At 36.9% G+C, this 17966-nt stretch overlaps 1 protein-coding gene across 4 annotated transcripts in view; it reads left to right on the forward strand.

The window, feature by feature from the left end:
- The window catches only part of KLHDC10 (kelch domain containing 10), a 97294-nt gene that overhangs the window by 34648 nt on the left and 44680 nt on the right, over positions 1–17966 (forward strand). For 3 of the 4 annotated variants that reach the window (NM_001075227.1, XM_010804457.3, XM_010804458.3), the window contains exons 2-3: positions 1205–1291; positions 16741–16962. In NM_001075227.1, coding sequence (NP_001068695.1) covers positions 1205–1291; positions 16741–16962 — 309 coding nt within the window. The remainder of the gene's footprint in view (positions 1–1204; positions 1292–16740; positions 16963–17966) is intronic. The other variant, XM_005205678.5, reaches the window with a different exon arrangement.

The following is a 17966-nucleotide window of genomic DNA, read 5'->3' on the forward strand; positions in this document are numbered from 1 at the left end:
TATTTCCAGTTGCCAAAATAAAAAACTATATGCTTTCTAAGGAATTTGAGACAGGTTAAGTGTGATGTAGTAGAAAGAAGGCACGTATTAAGAGTCAGACTGCCCAGACTTGACTCCTGGCTTTGGCATTAAGTCACTTAATTTTTTTTTTTTTAGCTTCCTTACTTATAAATTAAGATGATAATATCTTCCTTGAAGTGTTTTTATTGCCCCTGTTAATAGCAGTTACCTCAGTGTAATGTAATTATTTGTTTAGGCATCTGCCTTCCTCAGAAGACCATGAGTTCTTGAGGCTAGGAGTCATATCGTCCTCTGGCCTGGGGCTCACAGCAGAGCAGGTGCTTAATGAAATGACTGTTGAAACCGTACAGGCTTATTGTGAGGATCAAATGAGATAACATGTATAGAAGCTCTTTGTAACTTTAAATTCAATACCAATGTTAATTGTTTTTATTGCCTATAAGAGCTGTCTTTGGGAGCTATCAGCACTTTGAGAAGAGACAAAATTATCCCATTAACACTTTGCATTTTTCTTCTATATTATAAGAACAAGTTTTAATTGGGATTAATGTGCAGTTAATTTGCTTCCTGTAAAGACAGAAAAATTTCCTTATTTTTCTCCCCCCACTGGGGAATTGTCAAATGTTAAATGTTTGTTTTATTCGTTTGCTATCATAAAATTTTAATTTAGCGAGATCAGCTTATTTCATATTTAAAGAATGATGCCCATTGCTTTATCCTGTTAACCATAAAACTGATAAAAGAATTAACACCAAACCCAGAAGAGAACAGGAGCCTACGTTATATCAAATTAGTTTTAGTAAGAGCTCCCTTTTTAACATTCACTGACTTTTAAAAATGTCATCGTTTCTGATCTGTTTATAAAGCTCCTGGTAAATTTTTGCCACAAGATGGCATTGGTGATTATTGAATGCATGTTCTATTGAACCAGAATTTTGAAAAATGGTGCACATAATTGTTCATATTCTTTTGGGGATGAATTGAAAACCTTCATCACTGCTTATATATTAATTTGATTTTGTTTTGACTTTCAAAACAGGGTTAAATGCTACTTTACATCATTTCTTTCTGTATTCAAGTATTGTTTTGTTTCCTGTTTTTCTGTCTTTATAACTGCAGTTGCTATGTATTATTTGCCATGTGTTGTATGTGTCTGACTTATTGCTGATAATTGTGGTAACAGGTAAGAAGAAAATACGATGGGACCCAGTTAGGAGGCGCTTCATTCAGTCCTGTCCCATCATAAGGATCCCTAACAGGTTTTTGAGAGGTGGGTGATAACTAGCAAGAGATCTGTGCTTCATATGGGTTAAAGGGAGCTTTGAATTTTCTAAACTCAAAACTCTGGTTTTTAAAAATTGTCTGAACAGCTAAAATTGGATTAAGGGAAGTCTAGAATTTTAATTTTAAACCTGTATTTCATATTGAGCACTGTTGGAACTGTAATTATAAATTTTGGGAAGTTAGAATTACTTCATGTGTATTAGATGGTAGAAATAAATCATCTCACTATCAGTATTATTCCCTTGTAAGTATATTAAAAAGAACTTTGAATAATTTATAAAATAAGGGTATGGGAAATGCTTTTCTAATATGATTTTAAGGAAGAAATAAAATTTATATGACTGTAAATTTGTATGTCAGAAGCCATTAATAAGATAAAAGGGAGAAATATTTGTAACAAATGGTTAGTATCATGAATATATAAAGAGCTCTTACAAATTAATAGTTTAAAAACAAATACCCATTGGAAAAATAGGCAAAAGAACATGAACAATTAATAAAAAATAATAAAAAGCTCAATAAATATGAGATGTTTATTTTCACTATTGTTATAAACATAACTGAAATAATAAGATTTTTTGCCTATTAGGTCAGCAAAGACTAAAAATAAGAGTACTCAGTGTTGCAATGGTATGGGGAAGTCCAAACTCATATACTGAAGGAAGTATAAATTTAATACCGCCTTTCTGGATTTAATTTGGCAGTATGTATCAAAAGCCTTAAAAATGTTAACATCCTTTGACCTAGTAACCTTACTTTTAGGTTTCATTCTTTCTGTTTTTCTTTTTTTTTTTTTCAATAAAACATATTCCTACTGAAAAAAAGAAAATCTCAGAAGAGGGTTGAAAACTCTGGTTCACACTATTTTTCTAGATATAACAAATTGTCAGACAGGCATTCTTAATATTATAATTTAGACCTTATTTAAAAGCCAATTTATCTAATTTTGACTGAAGAGATTATTTTTTTTTAAAGTCTAGAAAAAAGTCCTGCAGCAGCTAAAGACATTTCCTATATCTAGTGCCTAATCTATTTTTAGCAGCCAAGCTCCAGATGATGAAAAAATAAATAGGTCAAGATAAGATACAGAGAGTGCTATGCTACCTTTTTTAAAAATTCTCTTTTTCTTTTCTTTTATTTTTTGGCTGCACCGCATGGCTTGTGGGATTTTAGTTCCCTGACCAGGGATTGAACCTGGGCCGTGGAAGTGAAGGCACCTAGTCATAACCACCGGACCACCAGGGAATTCCTGCTATGCTACCTTCTAGCAAAAATAATTTTATTAATAGAAACTAAGAGATAATTTTAGTGTTATGTGACCAAAAAAAAAAAAAAAAAAAAAACCACTGTGTACACGTGGCCAAGCAGTACATCTAATTCTATAACATGATTTTTCTTTTTCCTATTTAAAAGATTAAAATGCTAATTTATTGATTTATAATGAGAAAGCTAACTTAGGCTGACTAAACAAGTATAATTAAGCAATTGTGTAATTAGGATATAAAATTCAATATATCAATTTTGTATAAACATAAAAAAAGGAAATGGTGAAATAACATTTTGTCTGGTTGGTGGGATTTTGTTTTCTTTTGTTTATGCTCTGTTTTTCAATGTTTTAATCATGGAAAAAAGAGATTAGTACAGGTAAGTTTCATACCTTTGGTTATTTTTGTAAGCCCTAAATCGCCTCAAAAAATGGCTGAGGAAGATGGACTGACTGTGCTGAGAAGAGTGAGGTGGGACTAAACTCAGCACCAGCAACATCAGGACCCCCAGTGGCCGCCACTGACCCAGGGGCCTTGTCTTACTTCTCACCTTGACCTGTTTGTAGTGTTTGATCTGTTGACCACCTGCACCTTCTTAAATTTTTCTCTCTTTTTGGGTTATACCTTGATGTACAATCTGAGATGTTTTCTTCCAACCTCTTTGATTGTTCATTCCGTTTCCTATACTAGCTTTTTTTCTTCCTGCTTACTAAAGACGGGTATTACTCCAACATTCTGTCCTCTCCATTATCTCCTCCTGTTATCTCATCAGATTTCACAGACTTAACTAACCTTGTTCGTTCATTCATGCTTTCATTCTTTCAGTATTTTTTGATTGCCTCCTGAGTAACAGGCTCTATGCTAGCTCAATAATCTAGATACTAGAGAAGCAGGTAAAGAAGTAATTACAGAATAATTTGAACATATAATTCTTTGTGGTAAATGTCCTGATGAGGTAGTGGGAGTGTGGGAGTGCAAGAAGAGGTACCTGACTCAACATGTGGGAAGGACAGAGGAAGGGAAGTCATCAGGATGCCTTTTCAGAAGAGATAACACTGAGTAGTCTGAGTAGGTGTTAACAGGGCAGAGTTGGAACGTCTCACATGGGGACCAAGCAGCTTGAGTAAAGGCAGTTAGGTGGAACAGAGTATGGTCTTTCAGAGGAACTGTAGGAAGTTCAGCAGAGTGGGAAAGAGTGCGATAGAAGAAGCTGGAGAGGGTCCAGATCAAGTCGGGCACTGTCCCCAGCAAGTTTTTAGGATCAGTTTATTTAACTAGCAAAGAGATTTAATTGGAAGACGAGTTACAAGGTTGTTAGAGTTATCAAGGTGAGAAATGATGGAGACTACAACTAAGGTAGTTACATATAGTAGGACTAGAGAGTACATAATCAATTTAAAATGTAATGAGGTGGAATTAGATGAGACTCGGTGACCACTTGAAGAGGAGGAGGGAAAAGCCAAGAAAGCTTCAGCTTTCTGTGTGGACCATTTTCTCTTTACAGGTGTTGTATTAGATGGATGGAAGGGCAGGTTGAGGGAAAAGATAATAAATTCAGTTTAAACTCCCCAAACCAACAATAGCATGTCCTTGGACACTCAGTCCAAGAGTTATTTCTAGGGAAGCCTCTTTGGAAGCCTGCCTCTTTGTTTTGATCGCACCCTCTGTGTACCTGCCTGTATCATAATACTTAGCACACTGAATTAGAGTCATGTGTTTACTTGTTGTGTGCCTGCCTTAGACTGTAAGCTCTGTGAGGGCAGGGACAGTGGAGCACTGCCTTTCGTTTCTTTATCTCCAGTTTGTGGCACGGTGCATGTGGTAGGTGTATCACATGTATTTGAGTTGAATTTGTTATTTGTGAAGCTGCTGTCAGGAGAATAGGATGGGACTAAAATTTTAGTACATTTTTTACTTCCTTCTGGTGATAGTGACAGCAAACTAATGAGTTGCTGAGAATATGAAAATGCAGTTTAGTGTTTCCTTAGTTTTTTTTTAAGTTATCTATAGTCTTGAAATTGCCACTTTTAAGCCTCTCATTTTGGGACTCCTACACATTACCTCTTTTGATTCTGATTAAACAGTTTCATAGTACTCATTTTCTGTCACTAGATTCCTTCACTAGATCCTGTATCTTTTCTAATTATTTTCTATCTGTGTAAAAAGTAGTGTGAAAACAATATCAGTGTAGTGAAGACAGCGTGTTTTCATTGCAAAATGATGGTTTGATTATACCCATTTCCTCTCCCATACTTCTCATATATCACCGAAAATTACAAAACAGACATATAAAAAAGAATGAATCATAATTGTATTGAACAACAGTAAAGGGAGGCTTTGAAACCAGATTACCCACGTCTGAATCCAGGCTCTGGCACTTACCAACTATGTGACTTTGGGCAAGTTGCTTATTCTTTTTTTTTTTTTTAACCTCAATTTCCTCATCTGCAAAATTAGGATGATGATAATGATACCAGTTTCGTAGGGTTGCTGTGAGTATCAAGAGAGGTAACATGTGCAAAGCACTCAAGAGCTTTTATGTTCAGCCAGTATTGACTTAATGTTAGCTGCTGTCATTCTTGCTATTGTTATAATACCAGAAAATTGGTGGAATTTCAGGGTAATAGAAAACAGTTGGAATTATAATGATTGAGAAACCAGAACAGAATAAAATGCAACCCCAAGTAGGTACTCCCGCTGCATGCTGAAAGAGAATTTCTTAATGGAACTTCTTTCCTGAAACTCTAAGCCTAGAATCAGCAGGTGTAGGAGGAAGGAGAAGGTTGGGGAAAAATGGAACATCAGGGCAAATAATTAAGAGACTGCCTTCAAAACTCTTATTTCCTCTACTTCTTCTGTCCCTCCCTGGCAATGGCTTTGTTGTTGTTGTTGTTTGTCACATCCAACTCTTTGCCACCCCGTGGACTATAGCCTGCCAGGTTCTTCTGTCCATGGGATTTCCCAAGAAAAAAATACTGGAGTGGGTTGCCATTTCCTTTTCCAGGGGACCTTCCCCTCCCTGGGATCAAACCTGCACCTCCTGCATTGGCAGGCAGATTCTTTACCTTTGAGCCAGCAGGGAAGAGCAGTGGCTTTTGCTCTGAGGACAGTTCTTCAAGCAAAGTAGGGGATTTGTTGGAGGGAGGGTTGAGCAGACAGTGGACCTGGGATTGGAGAGTGTGAACGCAAAGCAGAGCTTTAGGTAGTGGATCTCCACAACAGATTGGATGAGGTGGATGAAATGTGGGAGAAGAAGAAAGTGAGCACCACTAAAGACTGAGGTATGTTAAATGACTGTACCATCAAAATACAGCCTTCCTTATTTTGGAAAAACGGAGGTTTTTCTCCACTTCTAAAGAGAAACCTGTCTGTGAGTATACCATATTCCTGCAGAGACCCACAGTCAAACATATCTCCCATTTGGAAGTTTGGAGACAGAGTAATACAGCTGTGGAGGAAATCTGTTATTTTGAAGAGCAGACTCATTGGAAAAGACCCTGATGCTGAGAAAGATGTAGAAGGCAAAAGGAGAAGGGGCTGGCAGAGGATGAGATGGGTAGATAGCATCACCAACTCAATGGACATGAATTTGAGCAAAGGGGGAAATAGTAGAGGGCAGAGGAACCTGGAGTGCTGCTGAACCTGGGATGCTCAGTTGGGTCGCAAAGAGTCGGACACTACTGAGTGACTGGACAACAACAACAAAACTTGGAAAAAGATTAGTAAGCTGAATAAATGAAACAGCTGACTATGGAAATAGAGATACCGAGGAAACAGAATGGAACTTGAGGAAGTTCTGATCACAGCAGGTTCCCTCAGAGTCAAGAGAAAATTAAGGAGTGGTTAAAGAATTAGTTCCAATTGAAATTTGCTGAAATAAAATGCAGTTAGTTAAATAGTACACAGCTGCTGCTGCTGCTAAGTCACTTCAGTTGTGTCTGATTCTGTGCGGCCCCATAGACGGCAGCCCACCAGGCTCCCCCATCCCTGGGATTCTCCAGGCAAGAATACTGGAGTGGGTTGCCATTTCCTTCTCCAATGCATGAAAGTGAAAAGTGAAAGTGAGGTCGCTCAGTCGTGTCCAACTCAAATAGTACACAGACTTAAGACCAATTTTTACAAAACTAAAGTAGGGGAAATTTACAGACCATAAAGCAACAGGACAAAAAGAGAAAGTACAAAAGGAAAATTACGCTATTAGGATAGATCTAAGTGATCCAGTATCCATTTTATAAGGGTACATATGGAAAGACAGTGAAAGAGAAAATTAAAGACTATTTCCCTATGCTGAAGAAAGACTGAATTTTCAAGTATAAAGAGCCCACCAGGGAACAAGCTAGAGAAATGTAAAAGCAAAAAGCATCTATCTGTACATTACTGAACTACTTATGATTCCAAAGATGGAAAACAGGCTACCTAGAAAGACTCAAGACTAAGAATCAGATTGGTTTTGGATATAAGATAGTTTCTAGAAAATAAGTGCCTTCAGTGTTCTGAGGCAAAATTATTTTGAACACAGAACTGTACCTAGCCTCACTAATATTTGAATGTTTAAATAGGGGTCAAAATAAATAAGGACTCTGAAAATATGTGAACACACCTTTTTTGAGAAAATTACTTGAGATATTCCCACTAAAATGGAAAACAAATCCAAGAAAGAGGAAAATTTGGACACAAGAAGTGGTGATGTGCAAAAAACACAGTAAAACTTTAGAGTTACATTGAAATACAGGAACTGTGAAGGATGGTATAATTGATAACAAAGATTTCTAAATACACAGAATAATGATAAAAAATATATATGTGTGTGTGTGTATATATATATATATATATGAAATATTTCCTAACATTTCAGATGATTTAAATAAACTAGGGAGAAAGTAAAACTGCTAAAGATCTTATAATTTTTTGTTTTAGGATTTATAGGTATGATGTATGCTTATTAAAATTAAAATAATACGGAAATATATAGGGTGAAAAATGAACGTCCTTATCTCAAGCATATATAACAAATCAGAAAAAGACATCTCAGTACAAGAATGTATAAAAGGCTTGAGCAGACACTTCCTAAAAGGATTAATCCAGTTGGCCAGTAAACAAGAAAAGGTGCTCTACCTCATTAGTAATGAGATAAATGCATATTAAAACCATGGTGAACTAGGTCTACAAGAATTGCTAAATTAAAAAGACTGAAGACATTAATACTAAATAATTTGTAAACAGGCCTTATCTAGTAAAGATTTTCATAGCTTATGACTTCAGAAATTCCATTTCTGCATTTACAGCCAACAAATACAGGTCTCTCTACACCTGAAAACATGTACAAAAGTGTTTATAGCTACATTAAGAACCACTGATTTGAACAAGCCAAATGTCCATTCACGCAACATAGACTGGGTAAATTGTTGTATGTATTCATACAAAGACATACACTATTTGGCAGTGGAAATGAACAGACCACCTCTAAGCCCAGCAACATGGATGAATCTCAAACACAATAGTGAATGAAAGATCCAAGAAAGAAAACATACTGTATTATTCTATACAAATACACTGTAAAACTAGGCCAAAATAAACAGGACTGTTTAGAGGTGCATACTTAGGTATAATCAGGCTGTTAAAGCAAGTTTTATGATTGCTATAAAATATTAGGAAATAGGTTTTCTCTAAAAGTGAAGCCAGTGGGATGGAGAGAGTTGTAATCAAAAGGGGCAGGTAAGGGGGGCATCTGTGTGCTGGCAATATTCTATTTTTGGACCTAGATGATGGTTCCATGTTATCTTTCTGATAAATTTGTTAAACCGCTGCTGCTGCTGCTAAGTCACTTCAGTCGTGTCCGACTCTGTGCAACCCCATAGACGGCAGCCCACCAGGCTCCCCTGTCCCAGGATTCTCCAGGCAAGAACACTGGAGTGGGTTGCCATTTCTATACATTTATAATTATGTATGTCTTATATTTGACATATCTATACATGTCTTATATTTCACAATAAAAGAACTTAAAAAAGCAAGATGCCATTTCACATCTTTACTCCTCACCTTATTCCCCTTCCCAGAAGTAACCACTGTTAATAGCCAAGTTTCTTTCCAGGCCTCGTTTACTCTTAGTATTGTTAGAGAACTACAAATTTATGGGTTTTTAAAGAATATTAGGGGATAATAGTATGTAGCTCTCCTGAGGAAAAAAAGAAACCTTGATTATTTTAGTAAGATTAGGTAAGTGGGAAAATGAAACAATAAGAATGACAGATTTTTTAAAAACTGTGTGTGTGTGTGTATATATATATATGTATGTATATATGTATATAAGATGGCAGGGATAATATAAAGAAAATCAAGATCAAATTGGGTTTATCTGTGGAATGTACTTTAAAAGCTTAAACAATTTGATTTTTCTGATATCAAAAAACACATTTAATAAAATTTGATACTCAATGCGTTCATTTTATTAAAATCCATTGAACTATACTCTTAAGATATCTACCCTTTTCTATATATACATTTTAATAAAGACTTTTAAATCATACTCATTCCTGGTTATAATATCTACCCTTTTCTGTATATACATTTTAATAAATACTATTTTAAATCATACTCATCCCTGGTTAAGAAAAAAATTTGTAGACATCCAGGAATAAAAGAAAGTTTGTTTTACTGATAGACCATCTATAAGAAACCAATCGCAAATTTTATATATAATGGTGAAACATTACTAATATCCTCACTGAAAAAGTGAAAACCAAGACAGAAATGCCCATTGTCATCTCCACCATTCAACCTTGTTCTGAAGGTTTCAGCCAATACAATAAAAGATGGAGAAAAAAAAAGGTATGTATATTAGAAAGAGTTGCAAATTGCCATTAATAACAGGATGATTATCTACTATAAAATTCAAAAGACAATTAACTAATGATAACTAATACTAGAATTTAGAAAATTTAGTTAGATAAAATTTAAACTTTAAAGATGAATTACTTTCCTGTATATTAACAGTTGCCTGAGGGCTTTCCTGGTGGCTCAGACGGTAAAGAATCTGCCTGCAATGTGGGAGACCTGGGTTCTGTTCCTGGGTTGGGAAGATCTCCTGGAGAAGGAAATAGCAACCCACTCCAGTATTCTTGCCTGGGAAATCCCATGGACAGAGGAGCCTGGTGGGCTACAGACCATATATTAACAACCAATTAAAAAATCAAACCAGTCAATCCTAAAGGCAATCAGTCCTGAATACTCATTGGAAGACTGATGCTGAAGCTGAAGCTCTAATGCTTTGGCCACCTGATGCGAAGAACTCATTGGAAAAGACCCTGATGCTGGGCAAGATTGAAGCAAGAGGAGAAGGGGACTACAGAGGATGAGATGGTTGGATGGCATCACTGACTCAATGGACATGAGTTTTGAGCAAGCTCCCGGAGTTGGTGATGGACAGAGAAGCCTGGCGTACTGCAGTTCTTGAGGTTGCAGAGTTGGACATGACTGAGCAACTGAACTAAATTAAAAAATAGATGTCTATTTACAGTTGTACAGAAAATTTTAAAGTACTTAGGCATAAAAATCAAGAAAACAAAGCATACTGATGATACAAAAAGATGAGGATAAATGGCTAGAGATTATATTCTTTTTATATAATTTCAGACTTACAGAACTGTTACAAGAATGATAAAATTTTCCTATATTCTTTACCTGGATCCCACAGATGTTAACATTTGATCACATTTGCTTTATCCTGCTCCCTCTCTTCTCTATTTCTTCTCCCCTTTCTCCCCTCTCTATCTAATACATATGCATATACATACTGTTTTTCTGTTTGAATCATTTGAGATTAAGCTGCAGACACAATGCTCCTTTACCCCTAAATATTTTGGTGTCTGTTCCTGGAAAACAGATACTCTCTTATGTAATTGCAGAACAAGTATTAAAATTGAGAAATTAACACTATAAATAATGGGCTGAATTAACACTATTATCAGCTTTATAGACCTCATTTTGGATTTTGCCAGTTCTTCCAAAAGTGTCCTTTATAGTAAAATAAAATCCCTGATCATGTGTTGAATTCAGTTCTCATGTATCTTAAGCCTTAATATTGATACTCTTGAACAGTACAGACTAGTCATATTGTAGTATGTCCTTCAGTTTGGGTTTCTCTCATGTTTTTTCATGATTACATTCAGCTTATACATTTTGGGATGAAATACCAACTGAAGTAATAGTGTGTTCATTTCATTGCATGTGGTGTTGATTTATCCCATTACTGGTGATGTGAACTTTGATCACCTGGATACGATGGTATCTGCCCAAGGGGCCTCATAGATTTTAACATACTGATTCTAAAACCCAATGCAAGAGTACATGGAGAAAAGTAGCTGAGAAGTTTTGAAAAAGAGTAATAGCAGGGAATTTGTCCCATTAGATGTTAAGATACTTCAGAGCTGTCATAATTAAAACAGTGTAGTAATGGTACAGGTAAATAGCAGGACTGAACAGAGCCCAGAAACCCAGGCAAGTATGTAGTGACAGCTATCACAAGTACACTTTGCTCAGCACTTGAAACGAACTCATGGCAGCACCAGTGTCTGTCAGACCAAGTTTCTTTTATTGCTGCCAACTTAGACTTAAGATTACTCTGCTCTTAGAAACCAGATCTTATATAAGTCTTACACAGAGTATGGAAGCCCTGCAGTAGGAAACGCTTACATAACCAAGAATATTGTGTGCTGCTGTTAATGGATGGCCTTTGCCTGAGCAGCTTGGACTCTAGGAGTAGTAAGAAGGCCTGCCTACCAGTCAGGGGTGGGAGCCAGCTGGCACAGTCCAGGCTTCCAAGTGTACAACAGAAGACCTGTCTTCTCAGGTAAAGGTAATGGTAAGCTTTATATTTGGAAAGAAGTAACCAGTTAAACTGGTTGGATGTCACTCCGGACACAATGGACATGAGGTAGTTGGATGTCATCACTGACTCAATGAACATGAGTTTGAGCAAGCTCTGGGAGATGGTGAAAGACAGGGAAGCCTGGCGTGCTGGAGTCCATGGGGTCGCAAAGAGTTGGACATGACTGAGAACTGAACAAAAGCAACCAGTTAAACTGAATTCATCCTTTAAGCTATATGATATTTATAACTAGTTAATGCTTTTAGAAGTAAAGGTCTTAATTTTTTTTTTAACAATGACCTTACCACAAATGTTTCATAGCACATCAAGAGGTGGCTTCATCTTGTAAGTGATAGGCTTATTAAGCTAAAATGTTATATTCTGTTTACAAGCTTTTGCATTTGAGTGTGTGGAGTTTTTATGTTGATTGTATGCATTCTTAAAGAGCAATAGATTTTGTGTCCATGGTGATTAGACCTGGATATTGAGATTTTCCTAATTCTACTCTAGAACTTGTCAGTGTAGTATACAATAAAGACTAAGGGTAATGGTACAGTTGGACACGACTGAAGTGACTTAGCGTGCACACACTACTATAGCTTCAAAGACAGCTTTTAAGTTCAGTGTTGGAAGGATAGCTTTCCATAAGGGGTTCAGGGACAACAGCCTATCCATTTTGTGAGAAATATTAGTACCCTACCTCATAAAATATACAAAAATATGTTTTAAATGTATTCAGGTTCTGAATATGAAAAACCAAAACTAAAAATTTATTAGAAGTAAATGAAAATAGTAATCTTATAATTATGCTTTCCAGGTGGCACAGATTTAAAAGAATCCTGCCTGCCAGTGCAAGAGATGCAGGTTTAATCCCTTGCTCGAGAAGATCCCTGGAGTAGGAAATGGCAACCCACTCCAGTATTCTTGCCTGGAAAATTCCACGGACAGAGGAGCCTGGTGGGCTACAGTCCATGGGATCGTAAAGAGTCAGATGCAACTGAACAGGAGCACAAGGGCACAAGGATCTTATAATGTAAGATGTAAAGCAAATGAGCCTTTTGTTGCTGTTGTTGCAAAGGAGCCTTGAAAGACTGAGAGATTCAGTTGTACAAAAACTTCCATATGTTAAAATATACCATAAACAAAATTAAAAGACCAGAGTAGGCTGGAAGAAAGAAATAGAATAAATAAATAATTTCTGCAAATCTGTGAGAAGACAATACAGTAGACAAAGGATATATGATCAGGTGGTTCCCCCAAAGAAGAAGTACAAATGGGCCGATAAACATGTGATAATCAGGGAAATGCAAATTGGTCTGATACCCATCAGATTGGGCTTCCCTGGTGGCTTAGAGGGTAAAGCGTCTGCCCGCAATGCAGGAGACCCTGGTTCAGTCCCTGAATCGGGAAGACCCCTTGGAGAAGGAAATGACAGCCCACTCCAGTACTCTTGCCTGGAAAATCCCATGGATGGAGGAGCCTGGGAGGCTGCAGTCCATGGGGTCGCAAAGAGTCAGACACGACTGGGCAACTTCACTTTCACTTTCACCCATCAGATTGGCACAAACTAAAAAGGTTGAAGAGGGCATGAAGAAATAGGCACTTCTATACACTGTTGTTGGGTGTATACATTGTTCCAGTCTTCTTGAAAAGTAATATAGCTCAGTTGTAACCCGCTGAATCTGTGACAACTTTAAGTGTATATTCCTTTGACCCCAGACCTAAAGAAATCTTTAGTCACTGACTAGAGAAAGAATAGTTAGCTTTTCACTCCCAGCCCTAGGACTTCTTGACGGGATGTTTAATATTTATCAAACGTTGATCAGATGCTCATAACTCAGCAGTTTAATTTGCATAGATAATGGCATTATTTACAGAAGCCAGCAATTGAACTAGACCAGTGCTTTTGATATAAATATTATGTGAGCCACAAAATTTTAAATTTTCTAGTAGCCTTATGAAAAAAGTAAAAAACAGGTGACATTAATCTTAATTTTTATTTGATCAGGAGATCAAAAATATCACTATACCTATATTCAGATAGAATTTTGGGAGTTGGTGATGGACAAGGAGGCCTGGCGTGCTGCGATTCATGGGGTCACAAAGAGTCGGACACAACTGAGCTACTGAACTGAACTGAACTTTACATTCATTTTTGGATACTAAGTCTGTTAAATCCAGGGAGTATTTTACAATTAAAGCATAACTCAGTTTGGACTAGCCTCATTTCAGATGCTTGGGAGTCGTATGTGGCTAGTGGCCACCGTGTTGGACAGCACAGGGCTAACTCTAAGCCCCAGAGGACAGAAGGAGGAATGATCTTATCATTGTGTCCTTAGCACCTAGCAGGCGCCCAATAATATTTTTGGCTCAACGAATAAATGGATAAATATAAAGTCATCTTTTCATTGACTTCTCAACCTTTAATCATATAAGTTATATTTGTCTCAAAAAGAGTTGGCAGTAAACATAAAATGGAATGACTGCTGTGCAGTCATTTAGAGAAAATTCTGGAATATACTATATGTCTTTTCATATCTGCCCAAAGGCAGTTTCAGAAATTTCTGTTGGTTCCAGGTAATCAAGCAAATGACACTATAGAGAATCCTATCTGTTGACCATAGGAACTCTATTGAGTTTTTTTCATTAAATTTGTCTTGCTAATCCTTATAAGCATTTATGTTTTAAGAAGACCATTGCATAATCCAATTCCTGTCCCCCAAATTGTATCTCATTCTAAGTACAGTATCAAAGTCCACTGAGAGCTGTACACTGTTCTGATCATCCCTGTTACTGTTAACTTTGACCTGAAGTTAATATCAATGAGACTTCCAGTGTCTGTTATACATCTCTGTTTTAGATGTTGTGGTGATACAGAAATAATTGCTATATGTGATATTTGCCCTTTATTTGGAGAAGAAAAATAAATATTAATGAATAGAGAAAAATTAAAATTTGTAAATTTGTTCAGTAGTTCCTGTGTTCCTTAGGCCTGGTAATAGAAAGATAAATACAAATACATTCTGTTTCCCTCAAATAGTTTATTGCCTCCTGCTGCTGCTGCTGCTGCCAAGTCGCTTCAGTCGTGTCCGACTCTGTGCGACCCCATAGACGGCAGCCCACCAGGCTCCCCTGTCCCTGGGATTCTCCAGGCAAGAACACTGGAGTGGGTTGCCATTTCCTTCTCCACTGCGTGAAAGTGAAAAGTGAAAGTGAAGTCGCTCAGTCCTGTCTGACTCTGAGCGACCCCATGGACTGCAACCTACCAGGCTCCTCCGTCCATGGGATTTTCCAGGCAAGAGATTGCCTCCTAGGAAGATGCATATATTAACCAATAAACATAGTTTAACAAAATAGCAAGTATAATAAATCTGTGAAGTACAGAAATAATATTCCTTCATACAAAAGCAAGCTGAGACTCAGTGAGGGTCAATGACTTGCTCAAGGAAGTAGTTAGAACCTGGATTCAAATCTAGATATTTATATGTTATTGTTCTTCCTTCCACATCACATTTTCTGCTTCAAGATTTTTAGAAATAGAAATTTAGCTCTTCACTTGAGATAAATCATAGCTCATGAGTAAACTCCAAACTGATTATAGTTTGTGTAATATATTTATTATGTACTTACCTAGTTACGATGTAATCATCTTATTAATTGTCCACGTCTATCGTAACATTTGAGTGGTGTGGTACTGAATAGTAAGGGCCGCAAGTTTTCTTTTTTTGGCTGTGCCACACAGCTTGCAGTGTCTCAGTTTCCTGACCAGGCATTGTACCTGGGCCATGGCAGTGAAAGCCCAGGATCTTAACCACTAGGCCACCAGGGAACTCCCAGGGCTATAAAGTTTTATTGATGAGATAGCTGTATGGACTGAGCCCTGAGGTCTTGCCACACCAGACATTGAAGGCTAGGTAGACCAGGTCAAGGGCTAAGGGAAGGACTTGGCTTTCCAAGCAGAGAGACAAACTTAAACAGGCAGGAGTGTGAAGGAGCATGGAAGGCTCTGAATTGCTGTTTGAGAACTTCTCAGGACCTACAGGTTGGACTTGAGTGATTTGATGGCCATGGTTTGTTCATCTGGCTTTTAGTTTTTCTATATCTGTGCAGTTTCATTTCAGTTCTTGTTTCAAAGCATAAAGTAGGAAGTAAGATTTTGATAAAAAAAGATACATGTGAGGCCTGTATCAGGCTGGTAATGTATTCTATAACAGTGTGTGTTAGGTGTCCAGCATTGTCATAAATACTAATGTTATACTAGTATCCATTCATAATATATGAAAGTAGAGAAGTCTTTAGGATAACAGACAGACCTAGTACCTTACTCCATCCAGTGAATATTTCATCATCTTTGGTTCTAATAGCTATGTAAGGATTTGTGTAGACTGGTACAAAAATTGTGAGGCTAGTAGAAATAATATAAATTTGGGGGTTTTTTACTCTAAAATAATCGAAGTAACTTCTATTGAACTAGTTGACAATTTAAACTTCAGAGAGCTTGCAAATATAGATTGTAGAAACAGCTTTTTTTTTTTTTTTTTTTTGCGTGGTTTGTGGGATCTTAGTTTCCCAGTTAGGGATGGAACCTGGGGCCCCGGCAGTGAAAGTACTGAGTCCAGACCACTGGACTACCAGGGAATTCCTTGAAATAGCTTTTCTTAATAAAGTTCTTAATAGGATGAAAGATGCTCTTTAAGATAAGGACAGGGATATTCTTTGTTAACTACCGTAATGTCTGGAGTGTGTTTAAATCCTAAACTTTGCTATAACTCTTTGAAAGCCAGTTTTCTTTTTAAGTGTATAATTATATATTGTAGAAAAATTACAGGTTATATGTATGTGTATTTTTCTTTATACATGACTCATTCACATTTGTGATTATATTTATGTAGTTCTCTAATACTTTCAGTTTAATTTCGTTGGCCTGTGTTTTTCCTCCTCTAAGAAAATAGAAAATTCGTCCTTTTAGCTTTTGGATTTTTAAACCCTTCCTCCTCCTTTTCTTGAAAATTCCGTTACCAGCCATTTTCTCAAGTTTATGATGCTCTTTTGCCTCCCTTGGGAAAAATCCTTTTCCAGTTATCAAAATTTGAAAATAGTTCTACGAAATAGAAATGGAGACTAGCTCCTTAAAATCCTAAGTAGTATGTGTGAACATAAAAAATAACCTAGTTTAAAAAAAGTGCATCCACATCATAAATTTTCCCTGATTACCTTTTTAAAGATAAAATGCTTGTTACCAAATTTTGTGTGTGCTTTTAATCTGCTGGGCCACCTGTAGAAAACTGTCCTCTTCTCTCCTAGGCCACAGACCTCCACCAGCACGAAGTGGACATCGTTGTGTGGCAGATAATACCAATCTGTATGTGTTTGGAGGTTATAACCCAGATTATGATGAATCAGGAGGGCCAGATAATGAAGACTATCCTCTCTTCAGGGAGCTTTGGAGGTATCATTTTGCTACAGGAGTATGGCACCAGATGGGCACAGATGGCTACATGCCCCGAGAATTGGCATCTATGTCACGTGAGTGCAAGCAGTTCTGAACTTTGGGCTTTATGAAATATCTGAGAGGTCTGGTTCAATGTTAGGTGTTTTTCTTGTTAATGATTTTTAAGAATACTAAATCATAATAGTAATATGATTAAGCCCTGTTAATGGGTAGACTCTCACTATGATAATACTATAGCATTGCATGCAGAATTAATTGTGAGTTGGATTGTCCTGAGTTTGAATTTGGCTGTATGTTGTGTACTTGCCTAATGATTTTCCACTTCTAGCTCCTTACCCATAAAATGGGATTAATATCTAGAGGGTACAACATAAAGCATCATATATAAGCTTGGCAAAATGTAGTAGAAAATCAACAAATGGGGTTTACAGCTGTTGAGCAAAGTGCTTCACACATGGCATCTGTTTAATCCTCACAGCATCTTTATGGTGTCAACACTGGAATTCTTGCCATTGTACAGATGAGGAGACTGAGGCTTTAGAGAGGCCCTAAGAACAGTGGCTGTGAGTGCAGGCTCTGGAGCCAGACTGCCTGGGATTGAACCCTAGGTTGGCAAGGTTCTTTTTAGAAAACCTTCAACAAGTTATTTAAACCTTTCACCACTTTCTATTTCATCATCTATAAAAATGAAGAAGAGAATAATAGTTCCTACCTCATAGGGTTGTTGGAAAGATTAATTTAAAGAGATTAAATAACTTTCCTGAGGTCACATGAGACTTAAAACCCAGCTTTCACTGTCTCTAGAGCTCCTGCTGTTGACTCTTAACACTATCAATTGAAGAACTGGTTAAAAAAAAAATCACTGAAATGATACAGTAGCTGTATTTTCAGAATATTTGCCATAAGAGAAAGAATATACAAGTGTGTTTGATGACAGGAACAGAAAGTTGCCAGCAGGATATTCATGTTCTTTTTATCAGGTGTAGGATTAAGATGACAGAAACTATAATTTAACATGTAGAGATCATTCCCCTGGAAAAAACAGAATGATCCTTTTATCCCTTCATCCTGAGTCCCA

This window comes from Bos taurus, chromosome 4 (genome assembly GCF_002263795.3).
Source record: "Bos taurus isolate L1 Dominette 01449 registration number 42190680 breed Hereford chromosome 4, ARS-UCD2.0, whole genome shotgun sequence".
In the NCBI taxonomy this organism is placed as follows: Eukaryota; Metazoa; Chordata; class Mammalia; order Artiodactyla; family Bovidae; genus Bos; species Bos taurus.